Below are 26,511 nucleotides of genomic sequence, written 5' to 3' on the forward strand. Positions count from 1 at the left end.
GAGGTTTCTGTCAGTGTAAAACTGACAGGTATAATCCATTGCAATGCTTATGCAATACATACTGTATATTTATGTAAAAAAAAAAAAAGTATACATATTTGTCCCGAACAACCAGATCTATAAAATTATCACACTTGTTAACTCTTTCAGTGAACACTGTAGAAAAATAAATTTAAAAAGCTGCAAAAAAATGCTGCTTTTTCATCATACTGCCAAGAAAGAAGAATAAAATGCGATCAAAGACGCATGTAGATAAAAATTGTATTGCTGAAAACATCTTGTCCTGCAAAAAAACCAAGCCAACAGACAACTCCATCAGAGGAGAAATAAGAAAGCTATAGCTCTTTAGAATACAGCAATGCAAAAACAATTTATGGCTTGTAATTGTACTGACCTTTGGTCTTAAAACAATTCTTGACTTGCTGTTTTTTCTTGATTTTCCCTTACAAAGAGCAGACTAGAAAGCAATCAAAAAATATGGTACCAATAAAAACTCCAACTCCTCACGCAAAAAAACAAGTCCTGTGTTCTACACGGAGTTAATGTGTTAATCTCTATTACAAAACATTTGATTTAGACAAAATTCCCAACTGCATATTCACTGTAATGAGGCAGAGGGAGTCACTTTGAACTCCTATCTGGCCTGTAGTGTGGAATTGTCCATCTTTTTATGTATTTTTGTATGCTTTCACAAATTGCATTAACAATGGTTTTGTGCACCTTGAAAATGACACCGCTGAACAGAGACTAAATGGAGTCTCGAGTAACACTGCTGCCTCTTTATCGTGACCCCCCTCTTGCTCCATTGAAAATACAGTAAAACCATAAAACAAATTTAAAAATGCACATATTTGGTATCTTTGTGTTCAAAAATTTTGATCTATCAAAATATAAAATAAGTTAATCTCATCTGTAATGGAAAAAAAATAAAAAAAAACAGAAATACTTCCTTTGGCTGCCTCAAAATTGCAGTAAAATGCAATGGGTCCATCAAAACATTGCATCTACCTAACAATGGTATTTGTAAAAACATCCGTTTAGAGTGTAAGAAATAAGCTATCACACAGCCCCAGATCCCTTTAAAAAAGAGACCATTACGGTTCTCTTAAAATGACAACAAAAGCACCGTTTCTTTTTTGGCAAATTTTTGGGGGTCGGGGGATTTGTACCACTTAAATTAGAAAAACAAACAAGAAAAAAAAACTATACGTGTTTTGGAATCTACGAACTCTGGGAATTATACTGCCAGGTCAGTTTTACCATTTAGTGAACATGGTAAATAATAAAAAACAAAAATCAATTGTAGAAGTGTACTTTTTTTTTTTTTTTTGCAATTTCACCACGTTTGGAATTTTTGCAGTACACTATATGGTAAAATTAATGGTTTCATTCAAAAGTCCAACTGATCCCGCAAAATCAAGCCCTCATACGACTATGCAGAAGGAAAAATAAAAAAAGGGTATGGCTCTTGGATGAATGGGAGTAAAAAATGAAAAACCGCAAATCGCCAGGTGATGAAGGGGTTAATTCCTTTATTTTTAATAGAGCAAATGATGGGTAATTTGATCTCTTGTATTTTTTTCTATATTTTTAAAAACATTTTTTTTTTCACTGTATTTGTCCCCTTAGCGCAGGGGTCTCAAACTTAGCTGGGTGTATGGGCTGCACATAAAAAAAAATTAAGGGGCCGCATTCCTTGCAGGACAAAGTGATATTTTTAATGATTTCATAGTTTTTTCGATACACCTTTTTGGATCACTTTTTTGAAATTTTTTTGCTTGTTTATTATAACAACCCTGCACTTTTTTGTTTATTTAAGTTTATATATTAAAAAAAGCATTTTTAATGCCAAAAAAATCATGCTTTATTTTGATATTTTTTTTTACATTTTATCACCATGTAATATTGTTTTACAATTAGCAGCATCATACAGTAATCTTAGCCAACATCCTGTAGTAATGTCCCCCATCCGTGTGCCCTGTGGTAATATGCTCATCCTTGTAGTATTGTGCCAATTCTTGTGCCCTGTAATGATATGCTCATCTTTGGGATATTGTGCCCATCCTTGTGCCCAGTAGTATTGTGCTCATCCTTGTGCCCAGTAGTATTGTGCTCATCCTTGTGCCGTGTAGTATTGTGCCCATCCATGTGCCCTGTAGTATTGTGCCCATCCTTGTAGTATTGTGCCCATCCTTGTAGTATTATGCCCATCCTTGTAGTATTGTGTTCATCTTTGTAGTATTGTGACCATCCTTGTAGTATTGTGCTCATCCTTGTGCCCTGTAGTATTGTTCCCTGTAGCATTGTCTCCATCCTTGTAGTATTGTGTCCATCCTTGTAGTATTGTGTCCATCCTTGTAGTAGTGTCCATCCCTGTAGTATTGTTTCCATCCTTGTAGTATTGTGTCCATCCTTGTAGTATTGTGTCCATCCTTGTAGTATTGTGTCCATCCTTGTAGTATTGTGCCCATCCTTGTGCCCAGTAGTATTGTGTTGATCCTTGTGCCCTGTAGAATTGTGCCAATCCATGTGCCCTGTAGTATTGTGCCCATCCATGTGCCCTGTAGTATTGTGCCCATCTTTGTAGTATTGTGACCATCCTTGTGGTATTGTGCCCATCCTTGTAGTATTGTGCTCATCCTTGTGCCCATCCTTGTGCCCTGTAGCATTGTGTCCATGCTTGTAGCATTGTGTCCATCCTTGTAGCATTGTGTCCATCCTTGTAGCATTGTGTCCATCCTTGTAGCATTGTGTCCATCCTTGTAGCATTGTGTCCATCCTTGTAGCATTGTGTCCATCCTTGTAGCATTGTGTCCATCCTTGTAGCATTGTGTCCATCCTTGTAGCATTGTGTCCATCCTTGCAGCATTGTGTCCATCCTTGCAGCATTGTGTCCATCCTTGTAGCATTGTGTCCATCCTTGTAGCATTGTGTCCATCCTTGTAGCATTGTGTCCATCCTTGTAGCATTGTGTCCATCCTTGTAGCATTGTGTCCATCCTTGTAGCATTGTGTCCATCCTTGCAGCATTGTGTCCATCCTTGTAGCATTGTGTCCATCCTTGTAGCATTGTGTCCATCCTTGCAGCATTGTGTCCATCCTTGTAGCATTGTGTCCATCCTTGTAGCATTGTGTCCATCCTTGTAGCATTGTGTCCATCCTTGTAGCATTGTGTCCATCCTTGTAGCATTGTGTCCATCCTTGTAGCATTGTGCCCATCCTTGTAGTATTGTGCCCATCCTTGTAGTATTGTGCCCCCTAGTTGTAGTAGTGTCCATCCTTGTTGTAGTAGTGTCCATCCTTGTTGTAGTAGTGTCCATCCTTGTTGTAGTAGTGTCCATCCTTGTAGTAGTGTCCATCCTTGTTGTAGAAAAAAAGGAGCCAGCACGATCTGAAATTGGCATGCATCATATAAAAAGTGAAAATTCACAGATTTATTCCAACTGTACTATAATAAAAAAAATGAGATTTTTAGCAAATAATTGATCAATTTTTTGAGCCACCCCTGCCAACGTCACGGCAAATCTCAATAGGGGGGTCCTACTCTATATTCTGTATTTCATGTGCCATGCGGCCTCCTAGATAAAGTTAAAAGCAGAACCACAATGGAACACACATACCTGGAACCTGTATATAGCCGCTTCCATGTTGCAAAAAAGGCAATTGTGGATAGAGACCAGCCCAGGTCCCAGCATGTGGAGCAAGCTCTACACATACCAGGACTATATCAGAACTGATCCTCCCAGTGCCAAACAGCAACCATTGATAAAGGCGGACCAGATCCAAGAATGGTGCTTAATTAGCATTGCCTGTGGAAAGGGGTGAGGTAACTGAATCTGAACAGTTACCAGCAGGAGGAATACATTGCAAACCAAAATCAGGCGTGCATGGTATGGTGATGGTCAGTCACCAGAATTGTAGCATAACTACAGTCATAACAGAAAAAAAGGAGCCAGCACGATCTGAAAATGGCATGCATCATATAAAAAGTGAAAATTCACAGATTTATTCCAACTGTACTATAATAAAAAAAATGAGATTTTTAGCAAATAATTGATCAATTTTTGAGCCACCCCTGCCAACGTCACGGCAAATCTCAATAGGGGGGTCCTACTCTATATTCTGTATTTCATGTGCCATGCGGCCTCCTAGATAAAGTTAAAAGCAGAACCATAATGGAGCACACATACCTGTAACCTGTATATAGCCGCTTCCATGTTGCAAAAAAAGGCTTGCAAAGAATTGATCAATTATTTGCTAAAAATCTCATTTATATTACAGTACAGTTGGAATAAATCTGTGAATTTGCACTTTTTATATGATGCATGCCATTTTCAGATCGTGCTGGCTCCCCTCTCTCTCTATTTGGTTGTAGTTATGCTACAAATGTCTGGTGGCTGGTCACCACCATGCTATGCACGCCTGATCTTGGTTTGCAATATATTCCTCCTGTTGGTAGCTGTACACATTCAGTTGCCTCACCCTTTCCACAGGCAATGCTAATTAAGCACCATACTTGGATCTGGTCCGCCTTTATCAATGGTTGCTGTCTGGCACTGGGAGGGTCAGTTCTGATATAGTCATGGTATGTGTAGAGCTTGCTTCACATGCTGGGACCTGGGCTGGCCTCTATCCACAATTGCCTCTTTTGCAACATAGAAGCGGTTATATATACAGGTTACAGGTATGTGTGCTCCATTATGGTTCTGCTTTTAACTTTATCTAGGAGGCCGCATGGCACATGAAATACAGAATATAGAGTAGGACCCCCCTATTGAGATTTGCCGTGACGTTGGCAGGGGTGGCTCAAAGAATTGATCAATTATTTGCTAAAAATCTCATTTATATTACAGTACAGTTGGAATAAATCTGTGAATTTGCACTTTTTATATGATGCATGCCATTTTCAGATCGTGCTGGCTCCCCTCTCTATCCTTATTGTAGTAGTGTCCATCCTTGTTGTAGTAGTGTCCATCCTTGTTGTAGTAGTGTCCATCCTTGTTGTAGTAGTGTCCATCCTTGTTGTAGTAGTGTCCATCCTTGTTGTAGTAGTGTCCATCCTTGTAGTATTGTGTCCATCCTTGTAGCATTGTGTCCATCCTTGTAGAATTGTGTCCATCCTTGTAGCATTGTGTCCATCCTTGTAGCATTGTGTCCATCCTTGTAGCATTGTGTCCATCCTTGTAGCATTGTATCCATCCTTGTAGCATTGTGTCCATCCTTGTAGCATTGTGTCCATCCTTGTAGCATTGTGTCTATCCTTGTAGTATTGTACCCATCTTTGTAGTATTGTGCCCTTCCTTGTGCCCAGTAGTATTGTGTTCATCCTTCTAGTATTGTGCTCACCCTTGTGCCCTGTAGTATTGTGCCCATCCATGTGCCCTGTAGTATTGTGCCCATCCATGTGCCCTGTAGTATTGTGCTCATCCTTGTGGTATTGTGCCCATCCTTGTAGTATTATGCTCATCCTTGTGCCCTGTAGCATTGTGTCCATCCTTGTAGTTATTGTGTCCATTCTTGTAGTATTGTGTCCATTCTTGTAGTATTGTGCCCATCCTTGTAGTATTGTGCTCATCCTTATGCCCTGTAGCATTGTGTCCATCCTTGTAACATTGTGTCCATCCTTGTAGCATTGTGTCCATCCTTGTAGCATTGTGTCCATCCTTGTAGCATTGTGTCCATCCTTGTAGCATTGTGTCCATCCTTGTAGCATTGTGTCCATCCTTGTAGCATTGTGTCCATCCTTGTAGCATTGTGTCCATCCTTGTAGCATTGTGCCCATCCTTGTAGCATTGTGCCCATCCTTGTAGCATTGTGCCCATCCTTGTAGTATTGTGCCCATCCTTGTAGTATTGTGCCCATCCTTGTAGTATTGTGCCCATCCTTGTAGTATAGTGCCCATCCTTGTAGTATTGTGCCCATCCGTGTAGTATTGTGCCCATCCTTGTAGTATTGTGTTCATCTTTGTAGTATTGTGCCCATCGATGTGCCCAGTAGTATTGTGTTCAATTCATCCTTGTAGTATTGTGCCCATCCATGTGCCCTGTAGTATTGTGCCCATCCTTGTAGTATTCTGTCCATCCTTGTGGTATTGTGACCATCCTTGTGGTATTGTGACCATCCTTGTGGTATTGTGACCATCCTTGTGGTATTGTGACCATCCTTGTGGTATTGTGACCATCCTTGTGGTATTGTGACCATCCTTGTGGTATTGTGACCATCCTTGTGGTATTGTGTCCATCCTTGTTGTATTGTGTCCATCCTTGTAGTATTGTGTCCATCCTTGTAGTATTGTGTCCATCCTTGTAGTATTGTGCCCTTCCTTGTGCCCAGTAGTATTGTGTTCATCCTTGTAGTATTGTGCTCATTTTTGTGCCCTGTAGTATTGTGCCCATCCATGTGCCCTGTAGTATTGTGCCCATCCATATGCCCTGTAGTATTGTGCCCATCCTTTTGGTATTGTGCCCATCCTTGTAGTATTGTGCTCATCCTTGTGCCCTGTAGCAGTGTGTCCATCCTTGTAGTTAGTGTCCATCCTTGTAGTTATTGTGTCCATCCTTGTAGTTATTGTGTCCATCCTTGTAGTATTGTGTCCATCCTTGTAGTATTGTGTCCATCCTTGTAGTATTGTGTCCATCCTTGTAGTATTGTGCCCATCCTTGTAGTATTGTGCCCATCCTTGTAGTATTGTGCTCATCCTTGTGCCCTGTAGTATTGTGCCCATCCATGTGCCCTGTAGTATTGTGCCCATCCATATGCCCTGTAGTATTGTGCCCATCCTTTTGGTATTGTGCCCATCCTTGTAGTATTGTGCTCATCCTTGTGCCCTGTAGCAGTGTGTCCATCCTTGTAGTTATTGTGTCCATCCTTGTAGTTATTGTGTCCATCCTTGTAGTATTGTCTCCATCCTTGTAGTATTGTGTCCATCCTTGTAGTATTGTGTCCATCCTTGTAGTATTGTGTCCATCCTTGTAGTATTGTGTCCATCCTTGTAGTATTGTGCCCATCCTTGTAGTATTGTGCCCATCCTTGTAGTATTGTGCCCATCCTTGTTCCCAGTAGTATTGTGCCCATCCTTGTTCCCAGTAGTCTTGTGCCCATCCTTTAGTAATACTCAAAAAAAAATTCTCCTCACCTTTCCTCTGTTCCCTGTGTGCCCACGATCAGTGTTTGCAGAGTTTTGGAAGCAGAATGTTTCAGCTGTGTCCAAAACGCTTTGATGTACAGTACAAGCAGAGTGGATAGGATTTCTAGAAATCCCACGCCACTGAGCATGTGCAGCTCGCAGCAAACAATGTCCTGCGCTGCGGCTTTCAGATGCTGCAGCATGTGAGTTGTTTGCTGTGGAGTCGCATGCATACTCTGCAAGGAGAACACAGCGATGAGACCGCAGCGCAATGAACCCTGATCGTGGGCACGGACCGCTGCGGTTTCCTGTGATCTCCTGCAGAGACTTGCGACCCCGCAGGTCAGGACTCGCTGCGTCCAGTACGCAACGGGTCCTGATCGTGGGCACGTATCTTACCTGCTTGCTGCGACCTGCAGACCCCGTGAAGATCGCAGTCCTATGCCGGGGATCGGCGCCAGCAAGGCTTTACTACAGTTGAATTATTTGCAGTGCCGCGCAGTGGATATTTTTGCACTATACCAATGGCTGGTCTCCGCGAATCAGATGCAAGCAGGTGACGTCATACAGCAACGTCCCCTCCTTGCATCTGATTGGCGGGTGGCAGCCATTGGTATAGTGCAGAAAGCTCCTCTGTGCGGCACTGCAGATGATTCAACTGTGCTCTGCTGGCGACGACCCCCGGCATAGGGCCGTGATAGTCAGGGGGTCTGCGGGCCGCAACAAGTAGCCTCAGGGGCCGCATGCGGGCCGCGTGTTTGAGACCTCTGCCTTATCTCATCTGATCGCTTGTACTATAGATAGCAGTTCATCAGCACTCCTATGTATACCAAAAATCTCAGTCTTCTGTGAATGCCATCTAAACATTGTGTTTCACAGGAGAGCAATCATGACAAGCATGAGGGTCATCAGCAGACCATTGACTATCACGGCACCCAACCATCATGTCAGTGGCGCACCAGTGGTCACGTGGAATGAAGTGCCAACCTGCCGACATGCCTCGATCCATCCACAGCTGTTAGTCAGATGGTTGCTGAATCAGGTCATGTGCACACATTGAGTATTTCCTGAGTTTTTTTTACCTCAGTATTTGTAGCCAACATCAGGAGAGTGTAAACGAAAATGCAGAAGTGGTGACGTGTTTCTATTATCCTTTTACTTTGATTGTTCCAGACTGGTTTTGGTTACAAATACCGAAGTAAAAAACAATGCTCAACGTGTGCACGTTGTTTGATTCGATCACCATCTGCCGGGATAGATACGGGCTCTGTACGCAAGGCCTCAAAGTTAGGGACTTAACTATATGATCTCAGACGTCGTAAAGGAGATTTTTTTATATATATATATATACAGTTAGGTCCAGAAATATTTGGACAGTGACACAGGTTTTGTTATTTTAGCTGTTTACAAAAACATGTTCAGAAATACAATTATATATATAATATGAGCTGAAAGTGCACACTCCCAGCTGCAATATGAGAGTTTTCACATCCAAATCGGAGAAAGGGTTTAGGAATCATAGCTCTGTAATGCATAGCCTCCTCTTTTTCAAGGGACCAAAAGTAATTGGACAAGGGACTCTAAGGGCTGCAATTAACTCTGAAGGCGTCTCCCTCGTTAACCTGTAATCAATGAAGTAGTTAAAAGGTCTGGGGTTGATTACAGGTGTGTGGTTTTGCATTTGGAAGCTGTTGCTGTGACCAGACAACATGCAGTCTAAGGAACTCTCAATTGAGGTGAAGCAGAATATCCTGAGGCTGAAAAAAAAGAAAAAATCCATCAGAGAGATAGCAGACATGCTTGGAGTAGCAAAATCAACAGTCGGGTACATTCTGAGAAAAAAGGAATTGACTGGTGAGCTTGGGAACTCAAAAAGGCCTGGGCGTCCACGGATGACAACAGTGGTGGATGATCGCCGCATACTTTCTTTGGTGAAGAAGAACCCGTTCACAACATCAACTGAAGTCCAGAACACTCTCAGTGAAGTAGGTGTATCTGTCTCTAAGTCAACAGTAAAGAGAAGACTCCATGAAAGTAAATACAAAGGGTTCACATCTAGATGCAAACCATTCATCAATTCCAAAAATAGACAGGCCAGAGTTAAATTTGCTGAAAAACACCTCATGAAGCCAGCTCAGTTCTGGAAAAGTATTCTATGGACAGATGAGACAAAGATCAACCTGTACCAGAATGATGGGAAGAAAAAAGTTTGGAGAAGAAAGGGAACGGCACATGATCCAAGGCACACCACATCCTCTGTAAAACATGGTGGAGGCAACGTGATGGCATGGGCATGCATGGCTTTCAATGTCACTGGGTCACTTGTGTTTATTGATGACATAACAGCAGACAAGAATAGCCGGATGAATTCTGAAGTGTACCAGGATATACTTTCAGCCCAGATTCAGCCAAATGCCGCAAAGTTGATCGGACGGCGCTTCATAGTACAGATGGACAATGACCCCAAGCATACAGCCAAAGCTACCCAGGAGTTCATGAGTGCAAAAAAGTGGAACATTCTGCAATGGCCAAGTCAATCACCAGATCTTAACGCAATTGAGCATGCATTTCACTTGCTCAAATCCAGACTTAAGACGGAAAGACCCACAAACAAGCAAGACCTGAAGGCTGCGGCTGTAAAGGCCTGGCAAAGCATTAAGAAGGAGGAAACCCAGCGTTTGGTGATGTCCATGGGTTCCAGACTTAAGGCAGTGATTGCCTCCAAAGGATTCGCAACAAAATATTGAAAATAAAAATATTTTGTTTGGGTTTGGTTTATTTGTCCAATTACTTTTGACCTCCTAAAATGTGGAGTGTTTGTAAAGAAATGTGTACAATTCCTACAATTTCTATCAGATATTTTTGTTCAAACCTTCAAATTAAACGTTACAATCTGCACTTGAATTCTGTTGTAGAGGTTTCATTTCAAATCCAATGTGGTGGCATGCAGAGCCCAACTCGCGAAAATTGTGTCACTGTCCAAATATTTCTGGACCTAACTGTGTATATATATATATATATGTATATATGTATATATATATATATATATATATATATATATATATATATATATATATATATATGTATGTATATATGTATATATATATATATATATATATATATATATATATATATATATATATATATATATATATATATATATATATATATATATATATGTATATATATATATATGTATATATGTATATATATATATATGTATATATGTATATGTATATATGTATATATGTATATATGTATATATGTATATATATATATATGTATATATATATATGTATATATGTATATATATATATGTATATATGTATATATATATATATATGTATATATATATATATATGTATGTATATATATATATATATATATATAATTTTATTTATTTCTTTTGCCCTCCGAACTGGTGGGAGCCATTTACTATCCATTTGTGCCAGAATCTAGATCAGTTGTTTACTTGCTTGGCCAGGATGGAGATACATATAACCTAAAAAAAAGTCACGACAATCGCAAATATGTATGATGCTTCTCTACTCCACACAGACCCTTGATTATTACCTTAAAGGGGTATTCCCATCTCCAAGATGCTATCTTAATATGAGTAGGTATAATAATAATAGCAAATAGCTCCAATTAGAAATGTAATATAGTTCTTCTGATTCGCTTACCTCATGTTCAGGGCATTGCAGGACCTTAGGTATCCATGGTTACGACCACCCATATAGTCAGTTGCTGTGGTCATTACCATGGATACCTAAGATTCGGCAATGCCCTGCACATGAGGTAAGAGTCATGGCTATATGAGGAGAACTATACTGCATTTCTAATTGGAGGGATTTGCTAATATTATTATTATTCCTACTACATATTGGGATAGGATCTTGGAGATGGGAATAACCCTTTAAGTGAGCTTTCTATAGGAGTAGTCTTTAGCACATACAGTGCCTTGTGAAAGTATTCAGCCCCCTTGAATTTTTCAACCTTTTCCCACATTTGAGGCTTCAAACATAAAGATAAAAATGGAAAATTTTATTGTGAAGAATCAACAAGTGGGACACAATTGTGAAGGTGAACGATATTTATTGATTATTTTAAATTTTTGTAAAAAATAAAAAACTGAAAAGTGGGGCGTGCAATATTATTTGTCCCCTTTAAGTTAATACTTTGTAGCGCCACCTTTTGCTGCGATTACAGCTGCAAGTCGCTTGTGGTATGTCTCTATCAGTTTTGCACATCGAGAGCTGAAATTCTTGCCCATTCTTCCTTTGCCAACAGCTCGAGCTGAGTGAGGTTGGATGGAGAGCGTTTGTGAACAGCAGTTTTCAGCTCTTTCCACAGATTCTCGATTGGATTCAGGTCTGGATTTTGACTTGGCCATTCTAACACCTGGATACATTTATTTGTGAACCATTCCATTGTAGATTTTGCTTTATGTTTGGGATCATTGTCTTGTTGAAAGACAAATCTCTGTCCCAGTCTCAGGTCTTTTGCAGACTCCAACAGGTTTTCTTCTAGAATAGTCATGTATTTGGCTCCATCCATATTCCCATCAATTTTAACCATGTTCTCTGTCCCTGCTGAAGCAAAGCAGGCCCAAACCATGATGCTGCCACCACCATGTTTGACAGTAGGGATGGTGTGTTTAGGGTGATGAGCTGTGTTGCTTCTACGCCAAACATATCGTGCCCCAAAAAGTTTGATATTAGTTTTATCTGACCCGAGCATCTTTCTTCCACATGTTTGGTGTGTCTCCCAGGTGGCTTGTGGCAAACTTTAAATAACACTTTTTATGGATATCTTTGAGAAATGGCTTTCTCCTTGCCACTCTTCCATAAAGGCCAGATTTGTGCAGTGTACGACTGATTGTTGTCCTATGGACAGGCTCTCCCACCTCAGCTGTAGATCTCTGCAGTTCATCCAGAGTGATCATGGGCCTCTTGGCTGCATCTCTGATCAGTCTTCTCCTTGTTTGAGATGAAAGTTTAGGTGGACGGCCGGTTCTTGGTAGATTTGTAGTGGTATGATACTCCTTTCATTTCAATATCATCGCTTGCACAGTGCTTCTTGGGATGTTTAAAGCTGAATTTGGTTGAAAAACGACTTCCAAAACTTTAAACTTCTCCACAACAATATCACGGACCTGCCTGTGGTGTTCCTTGGTCTTCATGATGCTATCTGTGCTTTAAACAGAACGCTGAGACTATCACAGAGCAGGTGCATTTATACGGCAACTTGATTACACACAGGTGGCTTATATTTATCATCATCAGTCATTTAGGACAACATTGGATCATTCAGAGATCCTCAATGAACTTCTGGAGTAAGTTTGCTGCACTGAAAGTAAAGGGGTCGAATAATATTGCACGCCCCAATTTTCAGTTTTTTATTTTTTTACAAAAATTTAAAATAAGCAATAAATATCGTTCACCTTCACAATTGTGTCCCACTTGTTGATTTTTCACCATAAAATTTAAAATTTTTATCATTTATTTTTGAAGCCTGAAATGTGGGAAAAGGTTGAAAAATTCATGGCGGCCGAATACTTTCACAAGGCACTGTAAGGAGAAGTCATAAGTCTTCAAAATGAGGTAAAATACAGTTTTATATTGAGCCTATATAGTAGTTATTTCATCTTTTTCCCCATTTTTACTCTTTATAGAATGGAAGAGGACAGTGCGAAGTGTAGAGACAGCTACCAGGCTGCAACAGAAAGATTATTTGAAGCGAGCAGGATGTCGACCCCCAGGCTTTTTATAAAGCACATGACGGTCAATAACACAAATGAGCAAGTATACACTTTAGACAATAACTCTTCTCTTAAATGGCTGAATGAGAATATGAAGTGGGCTTGTCTTGTTTGGTATTTTCCTTAGCTCCCATCTAATAGTATGTGTGTACTACATTATAAATATGTATATAGAAATATTTCACAGCAGTTTAATAATCATTGTTGAATAGTAAAGGGAATAAAACAGTGACTAGTTGCTCTGCATTCATTTAATTTGATTCATAACTTGATTTTAGTAGGTTTTTATTTGTTGTATTTGTGACTGGTTCCTTCTTATGTTATGACCTATCTTACGTATGAATAAAGGAAAAATATTTGAAACTTCTGGTTGTTTCATTTTGCTTCATACACTTGGTATAACTGTCCATAAGGATGAATTTGGTATGGTATAATTTTGTAAAATCATTTTAACACACATTCTAAGGTAATATATGAACACTGCACATGTTTCTTTCTTAACCCTTGGGCTCTGTTACACTTATATTTATGTCAAGAGGACCCAGCGAGTATGGAGCAGGCTCAGGAGCTGATCCTTTTCTATATGCAGCAAGTTGTCAGTTGTAAATCTCAGCTGTCTGCAGCAAAAGCCAGGATCGGAGCTAATTAAAAGAAAACTGGTTTCTGGTAACTAAAATGCCAGTACATTTCTTGGCCACCTGTTGCCACCAATAAGGAGTAAATGAAACCAATCTAAAGTATAGTTGTAATGAATGTACAAAACAATAAGAATTGTCAAGCATCAGAGTGGTTCTATGAAACTTATGATACATTTTCATATAATGACCTGAATATTGCACTAATGGCAGACAATGGTGTGAAATCTACTGCTCCTCTCATGCTCTAAGTTTTATATAAGATGATCCAAATTCAACTGACCAAGGCAGAGAACTATTTAGAAACTGTTAAAGAAAATTAGATTATTGTTAAATAGGTTGTCCACTAGATGGCCTATCCTTAAGAGAGGTCATCGATGTCTGATCGGCCTGGTCTGGCACCTCGCACACCCGCCGATCAGCTGTTCCCAGCGGCAGCCCGGAAATGCTCAGTTCCGGCACTGCTCCGTCTTCTGATAGCGGCCAAGGCCAGGTACTGCACATCCGCCTCCTATTGATTAGAATAGGAGGCAGATGTGCAGTACCGGGCTGCAGCCACTATCCGAAGACTGAGCAGCGCCAGAACTGAGCATTTCCGGGCTGTCTGCTACCGCTGCCGGGACCGTTAACAGCTGATCGACGAGTGTGCAGATTGTCGGACACAGCCGATCAGACATTAATGACCTCTCCTAAGGATAGGCCACCAATGTAAAAGCAGTCGACAACCCCTTTTTGTTCCCAACATTTTACTTTGTACTAAAATATTTGTTACGTTGCACTTGTTGTACTGTATGTGCACATGCACACTGATTCACAACACTTTCTTATAATAATAATAATAATAATAATAATAATAATAATAATAATAAAAAAAATATAAACTGTTTATTGGCAAGAAATCACAATAAAACAGTGTATTAGCAAATGTCAAACATATAATCAATATGCTAAATTATACACGATACCCTGCACTAAGTAAATAATAGTATATGTAAATTACATACACTACAGTTCAAAAGTTTGGGGTCGCAGAGACAATTTTGTCTTTTACATGAAAAAATCATACTTTCTCTATCGCTTTCATTAGGGGACACAGGACCATGGGTGTATGCTGCTGTGACTAGGAGGCTGACACTAAGTGAACATAAAGAGTTAGCTCCTCCCTGGCAGTGTATACCCCGAGCCGGAGGCGGATCTATGCCAGTTTTTTGCTTAGTGTCGTAGGAGGCTGAAGTGGGCCCATATCTTGTGGGCCAACCTCAGCCTAGGCTATTCCTTTTTTCCGTGCTATACGGCGCCGCTCAGCCTTCTCATCTTCTAGCCTTTTGTCTCTTCTGCAGGGTTAAAGTCCCCGCATCAGAGAGAACCCTCGCCTGCTCCTTCCCTCTGGGTACCGTCCCAAGGGTTGTTTGAGGCTTGAGACGACAGGCCCTCTCCCCCTCCTGCCTCATTGTACCGTCCCAGGGGCTGCTTGGGGTCGAACATTCGTTTTTTAAGGGCACACTCCCCGTCCTCTATGGTACCGTCCCAAGGGGTGTTTCTGGTGGAGATGGCGATGAATCTCTGCAACGTGACCTTCCCCGTCCAGACCCGGTGACAGGATCGCAGGCTCTGCAGCGCAGGAGCGCTCAGCAGCACCAGGCCTCCCCCAGCGTTTTCCCTCCTACCCTGGGCCCAGGCAGAGGATTCGGTCACTGCAGCGCTGGAGCGCTCTGCAGTGTTCCCCACAGTTCCCCAGAATTCCCCCCTGGTGTCTTCCAGGGGCAGACTACACTCACCGGGGGCCGCAGCAGGCAAGGATGGGTCCGTGGAGCACAGCGACACCGCCAGGACGCAGGTAAGATCTCCGCGCGCAGCGCTGCGCTCCCGGCGGCCGCTCACTAATTTAGCCCCCAGCTTGGGGCCTGCCTCAGGCCGGAGCGCTCCGCCTCCCGTTTGCGCGCGCGCCCTTCTGGACCCGCCCACCGCATTTTCTGCCCAGAGACAGCCAGCTCATCTTCTTAGCACGGCCCCCACAGTAAAAAAAAAAGAAAAGAGCAAAAGCCCGCGCTTTTCTGCAAACGGCTCACCTCAGCACAGGCAGGCCGGTGAGCAGCAGCAACGTTTATCCTGCGGCTGTCCCAGCTACTCTGTGACCCCTGCTGACCCGGGAAGGACACAGGCCTGGGTGAGTGCTGCTCCTGATTAGGACCAGCGACTTTTTTCCACCTATTTTTTTTTTTCCTTTTCTATCTCCTGTCTCCTCCCTAGTATCTCTAGTAGGAGTCTCCTGACCAGCCATGCCTAACTCTAAGGCTTCCCGATCCAAACAGGCCCCCTTTATAATGCATTTTGCGTGCTCATCCTGCAACGAAAAATTCTCCCAAGGCCAGGCTATCCCCCTCGGGGTACAAGATGGAGGAATTGATGAGAACTCGAAGTCGCTTTTTCTCTTCTCATCCTCCCGAGTCAGACGTGCAAGCTCGCCCCTTTTTTCGCGCCATCGAATCTCTGCTCCATTCAGGGGTCGTGATTCCGGTCCCAAATTCAGAACGTTTCAAGGGAGTCTACTCAAACCTCTTTGTTGTCCCCAAAAAGGATGGCATTGTGCGCCCTGTTCTCGACCCCAAGATCCTCAACAGGTACGTCAAACCCCGAAGATTTCGCATGGAGTCCCTCCGATCGGTGATTGCCTCCATGGAGGTCGGCGAATTCCTCACCTCTCTGGACATACAGGACGCATATCTGCCATCCCGATTGCCCATCAGCACCAGAAATTCCTGCGCTTCGCTGTAGCAGACGATCATTATCAGTTTACTGCTCTACCTTTCGGCCTCGCGTCTGCGCCACGAGTGTTCACGAAAGTTATGGCTGCTGCCATGTCTATCCTACACTCCAGAGGCGTTTTGGCGATTCCGTACCTGGACGACTTGCTGATCAAAGGGTCCTCTTTCAACGACTGTCTCCTAAGCGTTCAGGTCACCATCAATACTCTGTCCCGACTTGGTTGGCTCATCAATCGGAAGAAGTCCTCTCTGACCCCGGCCCGCCGGATTACCTTCCTAGGCATGGAGTTCGATACCATCCAAGGACGCGTGTCCCTCCCACAGGAAAAGATTCTCTCCGGAAGGACATCCAGACCCTCCGCCACTCCACAGCAGTGTCCATACGTTTTGGTATGAGGGTCCTCGGTCGGATGGTGGTGGCAATCGAGGCGGTTCCGTTTGCCCGCTTCCACCTTCGCACTCTTCAGCTATCTCTACTTAATAAATGGGACAAGTCACTATTCACCTTGGATCGCAAGATACGTCTGTCCCCGGAAGTCCGCCACTCACTTCTTTGGTGGACCAACAGCCAAAATCTCTCCAAAGGAACGTCATTCTTACCGGTACACTGGCAGACAGTCACCACCGATGCCAGCCTTCAGGGCAGGGGAGCGGTGTTTCATCAACACACGGCTCACGGTCAGTGGTCCTCCCAGGAAAGCCGGCTCCTGATCAACGTTTTGGAGATCAGAGCGGTCCTCCGAGCCCTGACAGCATTTCAGCGCTTTATACAGGGATCTCCAATCAGGATACAGTCGGACAACGCCACGGCTGTGGCATACATCAATCACCAAGGCGGCACGAGGAGCGTCATGGCGATGAGAGAGGTGAAGATGATCATACAGTGGACAGAGTCTCACCACTCCAGGATCTCTGCGGTACATATCCCCGGCGTGGAAAATTGGGCGGCCGACTACCTCAGCAGACAGGGTCTGGCGTCGGGCGAATGGTCTCTCAACAGAGAAGTTTTCGAACAGATCTGCCACAAATGGGGGACTCCGGATGTGGACCTGATGGCCTCTCGGTTCAACAATCGAGTCCCGCAGTTCATCTCCCGTTACCACGACCAGCAGGCGCTAGGAGTCGACGCCCTCATCCTTCCGTGGAATCAGTTCAGACTACCATTCATCTTCCCACTGCTTCCACTGATCCCAAGAGTCCTCAAGAAAATCAAGGCAGAGGGCATTCCAGTGATTCTCATTGCCCCAGAATGGCCCAGGCGTGCGTGGTTCGCAGAACTCGCACAGCTCGTCGCAGACTCCCCATGGCGGCTTCCGGATCGGCCAGACCTGCTGCCCCAGGGTCCGCTCTTCCATCAAAATTCAGGGGTTCTCAATTTGACGGCATGGCTCTTGAATCCTGGCTATTAGCCCAGTCAGGCTTTGCTCCAGGAGTGATACAGACTATGATCAGGGCTCGAAAGCCTTCATCGTCAAAGATATACTACCGCACCTGGAAGGCTTTTTTTCAGTGGTGCAAGGTCAACGGCAATTCCTCCCCGTTAGTTCTGTCACTCCCGACACTACTGGCGTTCCTCCAGGCAGGTTTACAAGCGGGTCTCTCGCTGGCAACTATCAAGGGGCAGGTTTCGGCTCTGTCTGTTCTGTTCCAGAGAAATCTAGCATCACTTCCACAGGTCAAGACGTTCATCCAAGGAGTCGCCCATCTGGTTCCGCCCTATCGTGCTCCGCTAGAACCATGGGATCTTAATTTGGTTTTAGGATCTCTCCAACTGGCTCCATTTGAACCACTCAAGGAATCCTCATTCTCACACTTATCCTGGAAAGTGGCCTTTTTGGTGGCGGTCACTTCAATCAGGAGAACGTCTGAACTGGCAGCTCTTTCGTGCCGATCACCTTTTCTTGTTTTTCACCAGGACAAGGTTGTCCTGCGCCCGTCTCCTGCGTTCTTGCCGAAGGTAGTGTCTCCTTTTCACCTGAATTAAGAGATCGTGCTTCCATCTTTTTGTCCGGCACCCACTCGCTCCTTGGAGAGGTCACTGCACACTCTGGACCTAGTGCGAGCGCTCAGGACTTGCGTCTCAAGAACTGCGCCTTTCCGCAAATCAGACAACTTGTTTGTCCTGCCGTCTGGTTCCAAGAAGGGCATGCCGGCGTCCAAGGCTACCATTGCCAGATGGATCAGGTCAGCCATTTCGGAGTCCTACCGAATCAGGGACAAGTCCCCTCCGAGGGGAGTAAGAGCCCATTCCACCCGTGCAGTTGGGGCGTTTTGGGCAATCAGACACCAGGTTTCAGCCGAGCAAGTCTGCAAAGCCGCCACGTGGTCCAGTCTTCATACTTTTGCCAGGTTTTACAAGGTACACACTCAGGCATCAGTGGATGCCTGCCTTGGGAGAAAGGTGTTGCAGACGGCCGTCGCACACCTCTGAAAAGGTTGTAAACAGTTGGACAGAGCTTTCCGGCAGAATTTTGTGATTGTTTGGATCTGTATGATTGCTTCTGTACCCACCCAGGGACTGCTTTTGGATGTCCCATGGTCCTGTGTCCCCCAATGAAAGCAATAGAAGGATTTTTGTGTACTCACCATAAAATCTCTTTCTCTGAGTCTTCATTGGTGGACACAGCACCCACCCTGTTTGGATTGTGAGGTCTTCGTTTGCCGGATGTTCCCGGTTTCTCTTCGAGTCAATGTTTTTTTTCCACCCGGCTATTATATATATACGTGTCCATAAGGCACTGTGTTTCACTACACGTTTTTTCTTTTGGTATTACTTTGTTTAGTTATGGTTGTTCAGGTCTCTCCTACTACTGCTTATATACTAAACTGGCATAGATCCGCCTCCGGCTCGGGGTGTACACTGCCAGGGAGGAGCTAACTCTTTTTATCTTCACTTAGTGTCAGCCTCCTAGTCACAGCAGCATACACCCATGGTCCTGTGTCCCCCAATGAAGACTGAGAGAAAGAGATTTTACGGTGAGTACACAAAAATCCTTCTTTTATTTATCAAATGAGTTGCATAATGAATAAAAAATATAGTCCAGACATTGACTAGATTAGAAATAATGATTTTTTTTTACTTGAAATGATAATTTTCTCCTTCAAACTTTGCTTTCATCACAGAATGCTCCTTTGCAGCAATTACAGCTTTGCAGACCTTTGGCATTCTAGCTGTTAATTTTCTAATCTGGAGATATTTCACCCCATGCTTCCAGAAGTCCTCTCCACAAGTTGGATTGGCTTGATGGGCACTTTTTGCGTACCATACGGTCAAGCTGCTCTTACAACAGCTCATTAGGGTTGAGATCTGGTGACTGGGCTCGCCACTCCATTACAGATAGAATACCAGCTGCCTGCTTGTTCCCTAAATAGTTCATGCATAATTTGGAGGTGTGCTTTGGGTCATTGTCCTGTTGAAGGATGAAATTGGCTCCAGTCAAGCGCTGTCCACAGGGTATGGCATGGCGTTGCAAAATGGAGTGATAGCCTTCCTTATTCAAAATCCCTTTTACATTGTACAAGTCTCCCACTTTACCAGCACCAAAGCAACCCCAGGCCATCACATACCTCCACCATGCTTGACAGATGGCATCAGGCACTCTTCCAGCATCTTTTCAGTAGTTCTGCATCTCACAAATGTTCTTCTATGTGATCCAAACACCTGAAACCTCGATTCGTCTGTCCATCACACTTTTTTCAAATCTTCCTCTGTCCAATGTCTGTGTCCTTTTGCCCATATTAATCTTTTCCTTTTATTAGCCAGTCTCAGATATTGCTTGTTCTTTGCCACTCTGCCCTGAAGGCCAGCATCTCAGAGTCGTCTCTGCACTGTAGACATTGACACTGGTGTTTGGCGGGTACTATTTAAAGAAGCTGCCAGTTGAGGACCGGTGAGGCGTCAATTTCTCAAACTAGAGACTCTAATGTACTTGTCTTGTTGCTCAGTTGTGCAGCGGGGCCTCCCACTTCTCTTTCTACTCTGGTTGGATTTGTGCTCTCCTCTGAAGGGAGTAGTACACACCGTTGTAGGAAATCTTCAGTTTCTTGGCAATTTCTTGCATGGAATATCCTTAATTTCTAAGAACAAGAATAGACTGTCGAGTTTCACATTAACGTTCTCTTTTTCTGGCCAACAAATGTAATGCTCCAGAATCTCAACTAGCTCAAAGGAAGGTCAGTTTTATAGCTTCTCTAATCAGCAAAACTGTTTTCAGCTGTGCTAACATACTTGTACAAGGGTTTTCAAGGGATTTCTAATCATCCATTAACCTTCTAATACAGTTCGCAAACACAGTGTACCATTAGAACACTGGAGTGATGGTTGTTGGAAATGGGCCTCTATACACCTATGTAGATATTGCGTTCAAAACCAGACGTTTGCAGCTAGAATAGTCATTTACCACATTAACAATGTATAGAGTGTTTTTCTATTTATGTAATGTTAGCTTCATTGAAAAAAAATGTGATTTTCTGTCAAAAATAAGGAAATATCTAAGTGACCCTAAACTTTTGAACTGTAGTGTAGGTTACTTGGTTAAGACTAGTTTGCTTAAAAAAGTGTAAAGGTCATCCCACTACGACAAGCTATACCTAATAAAGATGGTCCTTTTACTCTATTACCGTATTTTTCGGACCATAAGACGCACTTTGTTTTCCCCCAAATGTAGGGGGAAAGTGGGGGGTGCGTCTTATGGTCTGAATGTGTCTGCGGGGAATGAGGGGGCACGAGCAGGCTGTAGCAGCACCTGCCGTGACCACGTGGGCCCGCTCATTTCATATGCACGCCCATCCTCCCGCCCATCATCTCTCAGCGCTGAAGCCAGCGCTCATAGGTGGGCGGGGGAATGAGCGGGGGGTGCGCGCATAATTAACCGCCGGCCCGCATGATCACCCCTGGCAACTACAGCCTGGAGTGATCATGTGCGGCTGCATTCACTGCCCCCCGTGCATCATTATCAGCGCGGGGTGCAGTGAATCAGTGTACTCACCCGTCACAGTGTGTGGAGCCTTCCCCCTGCAGCATTGCGATGTCTTCCTGTCTGTGCCGGTCAGCTGATCTGTGTAGAGAGCGGTGAGCTCAGCGATGACGTCATCGTTGTGCGCGCCTCTAGTGTCCACACAGATCAGCTGACTGGCACAGACTGGAAGACATCGCGATGCTGCAGACAACGGTGACGGCTCCACACAGCGGCGCTGCAGCTGAGACAGAGAGGAAGATGATCGGTGCTGCAGGAAGTGAGGAAAGGTGAGTATAAACATTTATTTTTTTTTCTCTGCCATAGGATACAGGCCATATACCAGGATGGGGGTATATTATGAGCAGGATGGGGGTATATTATGAGCAAGATGGGGGTATATGAGCAGGATGGATGTATATGAGCAGGATGGATGGGGGTATATGAGGATCATATACAAGGCAGGAGGATAGTTACCAGAATGGAATACCTTAGTAGAGAATTTGGGGACATTACCCTCATAAGTGTCAGCAGCAGATCCTCGCCCCATAACAGTGTGTCATGACCACATTTTTTGGTTAAAATTTTATTTTCCTCCTCTAAAATCAGGGTGCGTCTTATGGTCCAAAAAATACGGTATTTCCCCTTGCTATGTGCCAGTAGGCCTCAAAATGGAAAGGGTCAGAGCAGGACCTAGACCTGACTCTTTCTCACCTGCCTTTAGAAAGTTATATAGACAAGATGCACAGCCCAAAAAAGGGGGCCCTGCACCTATATGTATGAGGTACAAGTAAATAGAGTAAAACTGAACAAAAAGTCCTGATCACCTATTGGTAGAAGTGACAATTACAGGGTGAACAAAGTACATGTAATTACTTTTGTCTTTTAGCTTTTAGTCATTAGGAACTTCCACCACTCTCCATCTTGTTTCCATACATCTATGCTATCTCCAAGTAATAACTATTCGGCACGTGCCTAACTTAAATATGGGTAGAGGGGGGAAAAAAAGTCTACAACGCAACAGCTGCACCTACACCCTACTGGTTCCTGTACAGACTAAAAGATTCCTAGCCACGCAACTAAAATACACAACTCAGACCTGGCTCCCTGAAAGGCCATCAAGCGATTTCTCATCCCTCCTGAGGAATAAGGACCCTAATTAAACAAGAGCAAGAAAGTGTGCAGAGGGAGAGATTCAAGGTGAGGAAACTTAAGGCACTTGCACAAGGAAGAAAAAAAAAGAATAAAAAGAGCAAAGGAAACCTCCCACCAACTTAAGGACTGAGGAAAGGTGTTGGGAAGGTAAATGAGTAAACACAGAGCAGTAATACAACTTGTTTCTGCCTAGCAGTCAAAATCCCTTAATTGCAGGGCTGGAACTCCTGAGCTGAAATACACCTAAAAATATAGCCAGCAAAGAAGACTGGCACAAGAGGAGCATAAATGGCCGCATACAAGCTGTGGTAGGACTGAGACAAAATGGGAAAGTGAGAAACACCTGACCTAGCAGCTTAGCAAGGGAAGAGAAGCAAAGACAAGAGAATCATCTGCAGTTGGACGGAGACTGACCAGGCTGTAGCTCAGCAGGGAAGGAAACTGACCACACAGCAAGAGGTCACCGGATCGAGTTCCAAAACTGAGGCATGACAATAGCATGTTTTATATCACTCTAACCTATTTGCTTAAAGGGACTGTATCGTCTAATTTTTTTTATTTTTTTTTGTAGGCCAAATCAGCTAACAATATTATTATAAGTGTGTAACAACTATTTTCTTAATGTATTTCAACTTTTAAATATGTAAAATAAAACTTTTTTATTAAAAATACTTATAATTGCCAGTAGGGGGAGTTTCTTCCTGTGTACACATCAAAAAGCTATAGTAATCCTTAGTAGAATTACGATAGCTGCAAATTTGGGCAGTCACTAGATGACATGCCTATTCTCCTCCCCTTTTGGGTGTTACATTGCACCCAAAAGGGGAGGAGGTGTATTTCATAGTAATGTGTCGCCATTTTCTGGGTGACTGTATATGAATTGTACAGCTCCACCCGGAAGTAAAGTGGAAACACATTTATACATATATATATACAGACTGCGGTCATCAGTCTCCCGTGCGTCCGCAGGTCCGCTCATCAGTCTCCCGTGCGTCCGCAGGCCCGCTCCCGTGCGGTCATCAGTCTCCTGTGCGGGCGGCAGGCCCGCTCCCGTGCGGTCATCAGTCTCCTGTGCGGCCGGCAGGCCCGCTCCCGTGCGGTCATCAGTCTCCTGTGCGGGCGGCAGGCCCGCTCCCGTGCGGTCATCAGTCTCCTGTGCGGCCGGCAGGCCCGCTCCCGTGCGGGCGGCAGGCCCGCTCCCGTGCGGGCGGCAGGCCCGCTCCCGTGCGGGCGGCAGCCCCGCTCCCGTGTGGGAGATGAAGCATCTGGAAATCAAGTGAACAGTAGAAAAAAATAGAAAAGACATACTCACCCGTCTGCAGACTCCCGGTGCCATGCCCGCTCCCATCTCCTCTTACGGTACCGCCGCTCCAGGTGCGTGCCAGCTCCAAGGCTCGTCCGATGGATGCAGGACCTGGCGGAGAATCACCTGATGCAGTCACCTGACGCATTAGCTGATCGCATGTCGCGCGGTGACGCCGGCTTTTTACTGCCCGGCTATCAGCTGATGCCGTCAGGAGACTATCAGCTGATCACCGGCAGCTCCTGCAGCGATCGGACAGGAGCCAGCACATAAGTGTGCAGGGTTTTGTTGGTTTTTTTTTTCATTGATGCGTCCGCTGATTGTATAAACAGCTTTTATACAATCAGCTGATGTGTGATGTGAGTCACATCCTTTATCCTGACACAACATGTGATCGGTATGCCTTCCAGCAAACCGATCAGATGATATTGGACGGCGCGGGACCCTTGACCCAGGATTACTGCGGAGGGGGGTTCTTTATTTCAATAAAGATGGAGTCACTAATTGTGTTGTGTTTTATTTCTAATAAAAATATTTTTCTGTGGGGCGTGGCTTGCTGATGGCCGAGTGAGCTGCACTTGCTGGGAGCTCTGTCCTGAACTTCCCCCATTAGCCTCTATTAGAGCACATTAACATCTCCCTGCTTATGGGCAGATCCAGGAAAGTCACCCGACACCGAGGTGAGATAAAGGAGACACTGAGCAGCATGGATCGTTTCCTCAGCCAGAGCACCTCAGCAGCCGTCAGGAACACTAGATCAATGATGGCGTCTGCCTCCCTCATGGAAAACTCACAGCCCCGGGAAAGTCAAACACAGACACAGCAGGAGCTGGGGAAATCACAGCAGGACTTCTCCAGCGAGGAGGACAATGAGGGAGATCTGCCTAATCTACATGAGATAAGTAAATCTATCAAGGCTTTGCCTACAAAAAAAGATTTGGACAGATTTGCTAGCAGGCTTGAGAATACTTATAAGAAAGAGCTGCAGGCACTGAAATCTGAATTCACATACAGGGTAGAGGAGGTGGAGAAGTCCCAGGAAGCCATCACTGCTGAGTTGTCCCTACAAAGGAAAATATTACTTAGCCACTCAGCAAAGATTGATGAGCTCACTTCAGGGCAAGAGGACTTAGAGAACCGCAATCGGCGAAATAATGTCCGTATCCGTGGCATCCCTGAAAGTATTGGCACGCCTGAACTGGAGGCCATGGCACAGAAGCTCTTTGCTCAAACTCTGGGAGAACAAAGCTCTGGGCCGATTGAGTTAGACCGCATACATAGGGCCCTGGGTCCCAAATCCCCTCCAGATTCACGTCCAAGGGACATAATATGTAGAGTCCACTTTTATAAGGTAAAGGACTCCATCATGTCCGCGGTGCGGCAGGCAGGATCCATCAACTACCAGGGGTCCCAGGTCCAGATATTACCGGATCTGGCTAGACGCACTCTGCAGCTGCGAAGAGCATTAAAACCCCTGCTCCAACACCTCCAGGACAGAAACATTCCATATAGATGGGGTTTCCCCTTCCAGCTGACAGCGCATAAGGATGGGAAATCAGCAATCTTTCGCAAACTCGGAGATCTGGCTAAGTTCTTGGGGACTTTCGAGCTTCCTATGGTAGCACTGCCGGATTGGCCCTCAGGCCCCCAACTCCCTGTGGAACCCCCAGTATGGCAGCCAGTTCGTCGCCATGGGAGACAAAGAGGTCCTGACAAGAGCAATCCGACAGGGTAGCGGTCCTGTGTAGCACCCCTGTTTCCTACTGGGGATAACCTTCATGGGCCCTTCCGGCATGATAGCCAATTATCCCTGGAGCCACACGGGAGGGCCTTAACATGAAACTGCATCAAAGGCATCGTTGCAAGTTACTGTGATTTGTTGAAAGTCTTTCTCCTGTCACCTAATATTGCTTCTTTCCAGACTAGCATTGTGTTATTTCACAGGTGTTATCAGAGGTTCTGACATTGGGTCAAGTACTACTTAAACCTCATAGGAGGAAGCAGTAAACTGTTTGTGTTATAGATCCACTTGAACCCTCCACCTGGTGGACCTGGTTGGGAGTGTCTTCCCCTAGCCTTTACTGACCGGACCCTGTGGGGCTGGACCGTCTAGAGGCGAAGATCTGGGCCTTTTGAGAAATAAGCCCGGGAGACCCATGTGATTTTCTTGTTTTTTACAATTACTAGAATCTTGTCCCTGATCTGAACACTTTGCTTACCTACCGGGAATGCTGATTGGGGTCAATGCCTAGAATAGTAGCCTGTCATGATGTTTACTTTTCTTTAGATGATAAAGTTTTAGCGGGAGCATATAGTTAGTGCGCTTTATAATGATATATCATATTGTATTAGAGGCGGGGGGTAAGGAACGGACTCGCTGCCGTTCTTGGCTTCCTCTAACCCCCCTTAGTGCAAATGGCAATCCATTGCCATGGAAATTTTGCACCACTTAATACTAGGGTTCCTTACCCACCTTTTAGGTCCTTTGACCTAAACCTTGCTCTTTCTTTTCTCTGTCTTTCTTTCTTCTCTATCCTTCCCTCTCACCTGACTGGACCAGCCCCCAGATACCATATCATGCTTCCAGCTGACCTGCATTATGGATAGTGTCAAGTTTTGCTCCTTCAACGTTAAAGGTTTGAATGTCCCTGAAAAAAGAAAACAGATAGCATATTCCTGTCATAAGCAACGGGTGGCCATCTTGATGCTTCAGGAAACTCACTTTAGGTCAGATGCAATTCCTAACTGTTCCTCGGCTTACTACCCGATTTGGCACCATAGCTCGAATCCTGATGCTAAGTCTAAGGGGGTT

General features: G+C 44.3%; 1 protein-coding gene across 1 annotated transcript in view; it reads left to right on the forward strand.

Annotated features, from left to right (window-relative positions):
- TOPAZ1 (testis and ovary specific TOPAZ 1) overlaps positions 1-13,228 on the forward strand; it is a 321,592-nt gene extending 308,364 nt beyond the window's left edge. The window contains exon 20 of the mRNA XM_075315235.1: positions 12,800-13,228. Within this exon, the coding sequence (XP_075171350.1) occupies positions 12,800-13,013 (214 nt within the window). The 3' untranslated portion in view covers positions 13,014-13,228. The remainder of the gene's footprint in view (positions 1-12,799) is intronic.
- The last annotated feature ends 13,283 nt before the right edge of the window (positions 13,229-26,511 follow it).

The sequence above is a fragment of the Anomaloglossus baeobatrachus genome, chromosome 6, assembly GCF_048569485.1.
Source record: "Anomaloglossus baeobatrachus isolate aAnoBae1 chromosome 6, aAnoBae1.hap1, whole genome shotgun sequence".
NCBI classification, from domain to species: Eukaryota; Metazoa; Chordata; class Amphibia; order Anura; family Aromobatidae; genus Anomaloglossus; species Anomaloglossus baeobatrachus.